Raw genomic sequence first — 11445 nt, forward strand, 5'->3', positions numbered from 1 at the left:
CAACAAGATTCTCACTGAAAATTTCGAATCGTTTAAAAGTGGGACATGCTACCAATTTTTCTGCCTTTTTCCGTTCATTCACAAGTTGCACGTTAACATGGTTTCTTATATTTTCCATAGTTTTACCATAGATGGAATTATTCAGTAGTTTAAAGAAATCTTTCTCAAAAGCAGATTTTGAGTTCTTGCGTTGTTCTGTATTAAAATCAATATATGGTTTTAGCCAGGCCTTCTGCTTAAATTTCAAAATCCTATGTACGGCAGTCAATTTCAAACCTTCCTTTAAATAAAATTGTAAGTTCTTATAATACACAATATAATTTTGTTTATGCTTCAAATTGGGGATTAATTTAATTTGGCTATTGAAATTTTGATAGGGGAGGATGTTCTGAGAGAAAGGAGAAAGATCTTCTAAATTAATTTTTAACTTTTCAGGTGCGAGAGGATAATCATTATGAGCGTCATGTAGTTCAGGAGGATACTCCAAATCAACTTCTAAAATATAACCTTCTGTTGAATTTTCACTAATGGAAAGAATCCATTCAGGGGTTACAGCTTCCTCAGAAATCCATTCAAATTCGCCATAGGGTAATGCTTGCGACATCGCCCATCCATACAGGTTATTTGCAACTAGATACATGATATAGCTCTCTGGGTTTGTTGAATCGTAATTTGCCATATAATGATTATTTGCCTGCGCCCACCGCTTTGTAATCACTGAAATTCCCCCTCGTATCTCCTGTTCAATGAAGAGATGCATATCTACATCGGTTAAAAGTTCTAGAGGCTGCTCAATCATTTTTAAACATGCTTGCCAGGACAGACCGGGTGATGTCATTACATGAGCACAATCGATTTCATAAAATTGCAAACACAATTTCCTAAAATTTTCGAATACGTCTGCCAGTTGTAAAACGTCTGATTTCACGTACAAGTCGTGATATTCCCCCATTGTACGGATGTTGAAGTTGTTCCATACTGCCTGTGCATGTTCGTAATCTGACGCTGAAATCTCCTCGTCCGTTAAACTATTGTGAAAGGCGGCAGGAGGTGGTAACGCCGTCTCTTCAAACATCTCAAAGGACTGGATGTAATCGTAAGGGTAAATGCCCTTTTTCAAGAGAAGAGAAAGATCCCCTTCTCTTACATTTTCCTTTAAAATGTTGAATTTTTCTGCAGGCAGATTTTGTACCAGTTTTTCAAGAGATGTATTCAAAAACTGGAAACTGTCGATGAATTGTAAAGAAACTTTGATCTTATTGTGTTTCTTGCTAAGGGCAAAAGTGATACATTTTTCCATATTCGTAGCGATGACTTCAATTTGATGGTCTTCGATCTTTCCCAGTCCCTGCATTATATGGTGAGCGTCATAATGCTTCAAATTATGGAAGACCACCGGTATCTTTTTCTGCAAGCGATATTTCAGATTGCATAAACTGTGTAATGCTCCTCTGTAATGTCCCGTCAAGTGATCGTGATCGCGAACGCGATCCTTATAAAGAGGCTTCTTACACAGATTGCAAATCGTAGCCGTTAAAAAGTCCTGCTCTTGTTGTGCTGTCATAATTAATGGAACGATGTGAGTTAATGTTTCCGCAAGTTCATCTTTTTCACGGATGATATTTTGCAGAAAATTATCTACGGCATCTGATCCTCGATACACGTGAGCAGGTTTTAAACTCTTACCATCGGGACCTATTATAACGTAAGCGTACCCGCAAGCTTCATGCTTCATAATGGGTTGTGTGTATGAGGTAGCATGACTCGGTTCCGACGTATGCACTTTTTTGACGATAGCCTCAAAGTCAGCATATATGATATATGGAATTGGATGTTGGAAATGTTGATTTCTAAATAAAAGAAATTTATCTTCCTCTGAAGGCATTTTAATATGCTGCGGTGAGTGTTCTTTGCAGAACGTTATATGATTTTTTAAATTTCGCTCCTCTGAAAATCTGTGGAGACAGCGATAGCAGTAAAAGGTGCATGCCTTACAACGTGTTAAATCTCCCATTAACCGCGAAAAATTTCTAATGAGGCAATAATGACTGCCTCCTTCATTAGAAATGTAGAGCAAATTAATACAGTCCTCATTTTCTTGAGGGGATACATAGAGGGGGAACACTTCATCGTCTTCATATCCGAAGACGTTAATACGGATATTATTCAGTCTTTCAATGACTGGTATTTTCGTGACTGGAACGGGGCACTGGATCATGCCTAATTTAATATCTGCTTCATAGGGTATGTAATGACTGACACGTTCAGGGGCATTTTTCCAGTGAATCTTCATTTTATGTGCTAGTAGGCACCATACGAAGCATTTTAAGTCCAAGTTCTGGATATTTAAAATGGCTTTCTTATCAGCCAGCTTTTTGGGAAGGGGGATGTAACTACTCGGGGCAAGCGGATGATATTTTGCCACACATAAATCTAATTGGTTTATTTTATCGAGAATCCATCCCGATCCTCGCTGAGTAAATGCTTCGAAGGACTTTAGGATTTTTTGAAATCCCTCTTCCACATGACTTTCCACAGTTTCCTCCATTAATTCAATAGCACATTTAGATCGGAAATGGGGGGCAATAGCATCTAATTCCCCATCCCGTGTTGTGCGTGTTAAATGAACTTTTGCCACGACATACCATTTAATAGTGGATTTGTCGGCTAATTCTTCTTGTAATTTTGATGTAATTTGGGGGCGCATCTCTTCAAAACATAACAAAAAGTCGGACGCATTTTCCTCAGAGGGTGTAAACGTATGTACACTAAATACGTTTAAAGCACCTTCTTTACTCATTTTTTTCACGGGACGATAGAGCGCATCGACCTTCCTTTTAGTGCAGTGAGCCGTGCGCACATGTTGTAGCAATTCACTCTTTTGAGTGAACACTTGGTCGCAAATATTACAAGAGTATTCTTTAGAAGGCTTGATATGGATCAAAGCATGACGTTTCAAGTCAGAATTTCTTGCAAATGCTTTCTGACAAACATCGCAAGTAAAACTTTTTTCTCCGGTATGAGTTTTCATATGTCTGGTTAAACTCTCCTTGCGGGTAAAGAATTTAGAACAGATGGTACAGACCTAGGAAAATTAAAGGGGAACCCTATAAGTATATATCTTTTCAAGGTGTATGTTACATATTATATAAATATGCGTCACGCAAAGTGTAATAAAAATTTCTCATCTACCCCAACTATTTCACATAACGCGTTTAAACATAACAGATATAACTAAACATAGTTTCCTCAAGATTTAAATCCTTTCGCATTTAACTCAAAGATACGGAAAAACATGAAGTGAATAATACCCTGAAAGCGAGCAGTTAAGTGAGAATCTTTACAAATACAGAAACGATCGCTGATAATGATCAGGTAGAAACTCTTCACAAAAGGGTCACGTGTGCAAAGCTGGTTAAAGTCACAAAGCAAGATTGCCAATTGTATCGTACTTAAAAGATAACAAATAGAATTCTTCTTTCCCAAAATAAGAATATATTTTCAATAGAAAGTGTGTATCTAAAATATTTAACTAACTACCGATATTTTTTCTTTTCTAACATTTAATGTATACATGGATTTACGCTGCATTTCAAGTACTGAGAAACATAGTTATTTCGGAATTTAAGATTCATTCATGTCTTAAGCGTGTAACGGAGAAGGATTATTGTTAACATACTACATTTTCTGATACCGTACCGCTACCTTTCTTAAAACACAACAACTTTGCAAATTATATGCAATACATAAAACTGAAAATGTAATATCAAAAATCACGACTATACACATGTAATTAAATATCAATACCTCTTCAAGAAACATTTATCAGCGTTAACTAAGTTCACGTTATAAGTTTAAACATTCGAATGAGGTACTAAAACTTCAAAACATACACTGATACTAAAAATTCACACCGTAAAATCATGTAAAACATACCTAACAAACTGAAAAACTTAATCTGTAATAATCCATTTTAAAACTTTTCCCTAACATAAGAGGTCCTGAAAGAATGATCCACCCTAAAATAATTTTTGCAAAATAAAATATTTAAAAAAAAAAAAAAAACCTTCATGTTCCGGAACCATACTGATTATCAGATCTCCAGCAACATCATTTTCAAAAGTTGACATTTTCAATTTAGAAAATATTAATCAGGAAGACTTGCTCTTTCCGAGATTGTCGAGCGAACTGACTTCTTCCATTTCTGACGCAGCGTTTTATAGGGATTAAAGAATGTTCTCCAACATTCCAGATTTGTGTAATCTGAACCAGGATAACCCTTTCTTTCGAATACAACTTCAACTTCTATTAACCCTTATCATGATAACGTGAAGTCTACAACGCTTATCAAGGGTCTTCCTTCACTTATGTATGTATTGTCAAACTTGGAATAGCAACAACAACCTTAATATAATACATTCTTTCGCATATGATTATCAGAGTTTTAGAAATTTTCCATTACTCTATCATGATAAGTGGATGATGCTTTTAAGATTCCCCTTATGCATATATGTAATGTCAAACTTAAGAATAACAACTCTTTCAAATAAGTTTTCAGTGATTATCAGAGTTTTCCATTAACCTATCTTACCCTGATAACGTAACATACATATGACGCCGGACAGACTGTCCTTCCCAAACAAGACAAGACAAGAATGTATTACGATAAGTGTTGATGAATTATATTGGTGAAGATATATTTTTATGTATTAATTTTAAAAATATAAGAGATTCTTTAAGGCAGGAAAAAATTGTTCATTTAATTTGTGATAGGTTTTTTGAATCGAAATGTTATGAAGATTATAAAAATGCATTGATATAAGTGCAGCTATTCTATTTAAATTTCTGTGTTTGGTTGATGTTATGACTATTTTTTTTCCTTATGTTTTTAATAGAAATATATTGAAATTTTAGTTTTAATTTTAAAGCAAACGTGTATATCAAATGTCAGTAAATGGATATTGCTGTTAATTTGACATTAACTAATGAAAGAAAATTCCAAGTATATTTTATGTATAATACAGAAATTTATTCTTTGAAAATAAATGTATTGAAAGGTAAAAGCTTCTTGGTGAAATGAATGTTTTTCATAACATTTAAAAACGATGTAAAACAAATATTGATTGTAGAGAGAAGAAAGAGTCTATATATAAAAATAATAATTTTATTCATTTAATAAGGTTCCCATTTTCGTGGAGAACGTATATGTTTTACAGATTTAACATGCAATATTTTTTTTTTCATATTAACATCATGATTCTGTAAATTTTCATTTTTGATATAATCCATTGGCATGTTGATTTCAGTCAAGGCTTTTAAAAATTCGTTTTTAGCAGGAATATTAATCTTTTTCTTTTTGGTTGTAAAAATGATATTGAATAAGTCTATAATATTTGAGTGCTTAATTTTTTCTTTATGATAAAGTACCTCGCCTTTATCATTCCACTTAAGAATATCAGGATGTCGCTTTAAAATAGCTAATGCATTTTGTGCTTTTCTTCTCATTCGTAAAGGTACACTGTGTAAGATAACAGTAGAATAATCAGTTACAGTCATCTGTTTGTCGCCGTCTGTCACAGATGAAGGGGCTTCTTCCTCTTTCACTTTCTTGATCTCAGCTGAATCGTCTAAAGAATTTTGTGAGTCGTCTTTAGGAGGTTTAAAGGGTGAATTGTATTCCTTTAAGTTCAATTTCTTTTGTAAAAGTTCATAATAACGCACTAATTTCTCACGATCGTCAACTGAACTGTTTAAAATATGCATCATGGCTTTATCCAATTCACTTAACTGTTTATCAGAAATGGTATGCTTTGTCATCATCTCTTCTGGAACTAACACATATTTCTTAGTGAACTCCATTGATTAGTCCTGTAAGAACACTGAGAGCAGCAGGAATCAAAACGTTTAGAAAACCTCCTTTTTGTAAAATTAATTTTCGTTTCTTCACAAGAGAAATCTTACGATTTCCTAATTTTCGTAAAGTTGTTTTATGCTTACAGAGAGACTTCTTTTGTTGCTCTGACAATGGAACGTTTCCTTTGAGTATGTTTAAACTACATTCGCATATAGATTTTATGCAATTGATATTAATTTTCTTTAATAGCTGTTTCCGTAACTTTAACGGACAAATGTTTAACAGCTGTAACTGTCTTAGCTGTTTCTTGACCAGCGTCATTTTATAAAATGATGATGCATTTTATAAAGCTGTTGTTTTTATTATTTTTTAATAATGTTTCATTTGATAAACATACTGTACTTGGTTAGGTAAAATTTGGGTGCGTAAACGTAATTCTTCCGGAGTTTCACTGCGCAGATCAATGAATAAATAAGAAAGAGGTTTCTTGGTTGCATCTTCATATACTTCTTGAAAAAACTTTAAATGACGCGAAAAGAGCTGTTTTCCTAAATGTACGATTTGACTGACATCTCTTCTGTTTTTACATAAAATCAAATAGTGTGCATTTAAAGTCACTTCACGCATTTCTTTTCCCTTGTGAAAAATGTTTTGTGTGATAAAAATAACGCTTAAATTTAAATGATGACTTCCTTTTGTAAATAAGTTAGTCAGACGTTTATCATTCCCACATTCGCTCATCAAATCGTCTATGATGAATAATGTGTTGGAACCTAAATATTCTTGATATTTAATTGGTAAACCTTCGACAAAAGTAACATTCGGTATATCATTATACAGAGGTTGGTAAATTCCATAACACCATACTACTTTATCGGGAATCGTTGAAAACATTTCCTCTTTATACTTTAACAGTTCTCGTACAAAATAGGTTTTCCCACATCCAGTGGGAAATCACCATTGTGAAAGGATGTTGTAGCTTTGGAAATTCCATATTAAATGAGACAAGACACATAATGTATAAAGTTTAAATGTATTTATTGATAGAAAGAAGATCTTACATGAAATTTCTTGATTACAAAATTATATACTTTAATATCATTAGATATATGTTGAGGTATGAAAGATAACAATATATCATTGAGAGATTGTCCACGACATTTACAATGTAAATAGTATATGCAATATTGACCACATACTGCTGTTACATTAGTTTGGAGAGTCATCGAATTAAAGTCCATCTGTGGAAATCGTTCTGCATACTTGGCTATCGGTCCAGGAAAATAGGATGGGTCATGTCCATAGGAATCGAAAAATTCCAAATGCTGTGGGGATGAAATGTAAAAGGCTAACCAGTGACTACCGGATTCAGATGCACGATCTACATTAGCTATAAAGCAACTTGGATATTTCATGATCTCGACAGGGAGTCGATCACTTGCAAAAACTCCCAGAAATGCTTTTCGTGTCTTTGCATTCTGAGAGAGTGCTCTGTTTATTTCAAGGCTGTCCATTGCTTAATTAGCAAAATCGCATAGTACATGACGAGATTTTGTTATTTCAATCACGTTTTGAAATTCTGCATAGACTAGCACCGAGAGAGTCACAGAGAGAGCTTTAGCAAATTTAATTTCTACTCGCAAATTACCTTGATGTTGTAAGTTAAAATGAGATCCATCACACATATCTGGAGTTAAATCGAAAGCATATAACACATGTCCTTTCACAAATTCTTCTCGAGATAAATAGATGCCTTTGTCGCGATTAAATCCAGAAAATAAACTGTGGTAAGCACGCACATAATGATTAGATTCGAAATCAAGGTCCATTGGTTTACATGGAACGGGTTGTCCATCTACATAAATCGATATAAAGTTGACATGATGATGGGCAAACAGAAAGGGATTCATTGAATATTGTCCATTCATTGCAGCATTTTCTACACAAGTAATAATGACTCGCTTGGGCATCAATCCTAAAAATACATTATCTTGCATAAAAGACCAACTTCCCTTAGATACTGAATATGTTTTGCATAATACTCGATCTATAGGGTATTTAGCAGAACTTTTTTCCAACGCTTTAACATGTCCGAGAGAGACTCCAGGGTTTACTTTTACTTTTCTGATAAACAAAGAAACATGATCCAAGATCACTTTATAATCGGCATCTTTCTCAGTAGAAACTAGACAGAAAGCAGATTTACTACGCACCATTTTAATTTTCACATCAACTAAATTTAACATGAGTCGATTTTGTTGAAAAATGTCACAATGTAATTGTCCTATCAAATCCACACTTTGACTGTTTTTTATAAGTTCACCGCGAGCTTTTAGTCCAGCATCCGCATCTTGAGCTAAGACATCTATTTTATTAGGTGAAGTGTCTTGGAAAAATCCTTCGCAGGTGAGTAAACTTTTCTTTGCATCTTCCCCATAATTCAATAATGTTTCGATGAAGGCTCTATAGGGATAGGTATTTGTCGCAGATGAAATGTTTCTTTCATTTAAACTTACATCTACTTGCGAAAAGAGAGAATGTAAAAATAAATTTACAGGGGCAACCGGTTCTTTGTCTGTTAGATTGGATCCGTCTGCCTTAACTACTTTAACTTTCACGTGTATATAAGAAGCAGCTAGATCAATATAGTCTTCACCACTGCCAGAAATATTAAATTCGATAGGTCCTCCATCTCGTATATTTGCGAGAGGGTGATATTCCACAAACTGTCCTTTTTCTATAGCTGTTTGCGTAGGAGGAATGGTAAATAAATCTAATTCAGATTTGACGCAAATGGGAGAGTCTCGATGTATATACGAAGTCATACTTTTTTTTTAAGAGAAAATATCCTGTGCTTTCACCTTCTTTGATCGGTGAGAAATGGTACGCTTTTTCCTACGTTTCTACTTTTTATTGACTCGTCCAGAACCAATCATGTTCTTCACTTTAGTAGCAGCTTTATCGGTTAATATATTTCCGGCTTCTTTCAGTCGACGCTTTGCAGCCTCTTTTACATCTTGTCCTTGTGATACATCATTTAACAAATTCAGTCCACTATGCCATACTTGTTTTCCAATTGCTTTGGCTCCTGATTTAATAAGAGGTACGGCAGCGCGAAAGAAGGATCTGAATAGACCCCCTAATCCGTATCCTCTCTGATAAAGATTACCTTGATAATAATTCAATCCATGTCCTGTTTGTTGTACATAATAATCTTCAAAAGATTTTTGACAACACTGATAAGGTACATACATTATGACAAGTATTTTTGACGGAAATGAAGTTTCACGTATGACCTTCCTCGTTCAAATGGCGTAAATGCTCCCATATGCGTTCTTATATCGATTTCCAAAGTGTCTATCATTTTCCGATTCACAGGTAAATAATGAGGTCTATCAAATAGTGCACTCACCACTTCTCCATCGCTACCAGTTACTCTTACAATTCGAAGTAGAGGAGCTAAAACATCTCCTACGATTTGAGGTTCTACAATATCCGTATATATCATTAATACACGATAATGTGCACAGGGGTCGGCTGCAAAAGGACTTTCTACAACAGTTTCGGCACTATCATCTGTAGATGTAATTTCATAGGTTCAAAACCTAACATTTGTGCTAACCCATCATGTAAAATCACTTTAGCGTTATTTTTCACTTTGATTTTCACTCGTTTTGTTACTGGGTTATAATTAAAAATTATTTTGTTTTGATGTTCTTTAATATAAATAGCTTTTAAAATATCAGGTACTGTTTCATAACATCCTGGAGGTAATCTACGACCTAACATTTCACCATCTTTCTCTAAAACAAATCCAATTAAGTTATTGTCTGCATTCACATTGTACCATGTGTGCGGATATAGCAATTCAACCAAACCAACTTCCCACATACCTTTTAATTCAATGGGAACAGGTAAACGTGTTATAAAATGTGAAATTTTATTTTCGGGGAAATAATTCATAGAGCTATCGCTCGGAAGTGTTACGTAGAAACTCATTTTCACAAATGATTCGGATACAATATTTTCTCACACTTTATATCGAGAGTAAATTAGAAGCTGGAATCCATTGATTGAATTTGTCGGCATAACCGCGATATTTTACAAAGTATTCTGTCTGTTTCTTACGCATACGTTTCTTTAAAATTTTTTCAATGCGATATTCCTCTTTCAATCTCACTTTCTGCAACTCTTGTGCATAAAACGTTCCTTTTACTGAGTCTCCAAGTAAATCTTTAATTCTATACACGGCTGGATGTCTTTTAACACACTCTGTCACCACAAATAGTTCTTCCGTCCAATTGGTTTCATAACCTTTTTCGAAAGTAAGCTTTAGTTTGGAAACACGTACCACATCTCCTACAGCGAATATACATTTAGAAACGTTAGAAGGATGATCTTCATACAAGGTAAACCATACATCACTCTCATTTTCTGAATTGACTTCTATGGGAGCTCGCTTTATACTTGAATGAAAAGTAGCATTATAACTTTCTATTAATTTGTCCAAGACATCTACATATTTATATGTATTTCGAGTCGTAAAGTATTTCCACATTTTTGTTTTCAAAGTGCGATTAAACCTTTCCACCACGGATGCTTTAGTAGTATTGAATGTATTGAAAAGTTTAACTTGATTTCTTTTTAAAAATTTTATAAACACTTTATTTTTAAATTCGGTGCCTGATCCGTTTGAAGTAATTTTGGTTTACGTTGGCTCATTATTTTTTGAAACGCTTTCACAATATCTTCTCCTCTCTTTTGTTTCAGAGAAATAGCCCATGCATATTTGGATAATATATCAATACAGGTTAATATATATCGATAACCATCATTATGATCACGTAAATGTGAAACATCCACTAAATCAGCTTGCCATTGTTGATCTATAGAATACATGATTACTCTATTCGTTGGAAATTTTCGGCGAATCGGCTTGTGAAGCGTGTACGCATCTATTCCCTCTAACCATGTTTGAATCTCTTTCCTGGAAACTTTACCTCCTACAGCACGATGTAAAGCTTCAACACCACCAAAACTTGCAACATGAGCCGGATCCTGATACGATAAATTCATATTCATAACCTATTGAATTATTCTTCATATGGATAATGATAAATTCCCACTGTCGTTAAGACGTAGCGTAAAATCAATAGGAATTTTATGAAATTCTGTAAAAATATAGATGGATGATAAAATAACACATAAAACAGTGTATAAACACACCGCAACGGTGGCTTCTCCTGGGGCAGGCATAATTGCAATTGATGAGCTGATTCAAATTCCATTTTCTTATATAGGCTTTTTTTACCTAAATCTAAATGTATCTCGTCAGCTTAATGGTTAAAATCTTCAAACTACTGAGCTGGTGAGATATTTTGTTTGAGAGTTCAATTCTATATTTTGAATCATAAAACATTTAAAAAAAGAAATTTCTAAAATAAATTAGTTTCTTTTTTCGTCCGTAGAGGACGCCATGAGCAATTCCTAAACAGATTATTTTCATTTTTCATCCCTAGAGGACACCATGACCCCGTTGCCAATTTAAAAAAAACTAACTTTAAATGAAAAGCAGGAGGTCTACAACTCAA

At 34.1% G+C, this 11445-nt stretch overlaps 1 protein-coding gene across 1 annotated transcript; it reads right to left on the bottom strand.

Moving 5' to 3' along the window:
• Positions 1-7371: 7371 nt before the first annotated feature.
• On the bottom strand, positions 7372-8679 carry LOC118197987 (uncharacterized protein F54H12.2-like). The gene is made up of 2 exons (XM_085812422.1): positions 8127-8679; positions 7372-8039 (listed from the first exon to the last, which is right to left on the bottom strand). Exons 1-2 carry the CDS (start codon positions 8677-8679, stop codon positions 7372-7374), a joined length of 1221 nt encoding a protein of 406 aa, XP_085668548.1.
• Between the last annotated feature and the right edge of the window lie 2766 nt (positions 8680-11445).

This window comes from Stegodyphus dumicola, chromosome 3 (assembly GCF_044657685.1).
Source record: "Stegodyphus dumicola isolate Sdum_Otavi_A_Nest chromosome 3, ASM4465768v1".
Lineage (NCBI taxonomy): Eukaryota > Metazoa > Arthropoda > Arachnida > Araneae > Eresidae > Stegodyphus > Stegodyphus dumicola.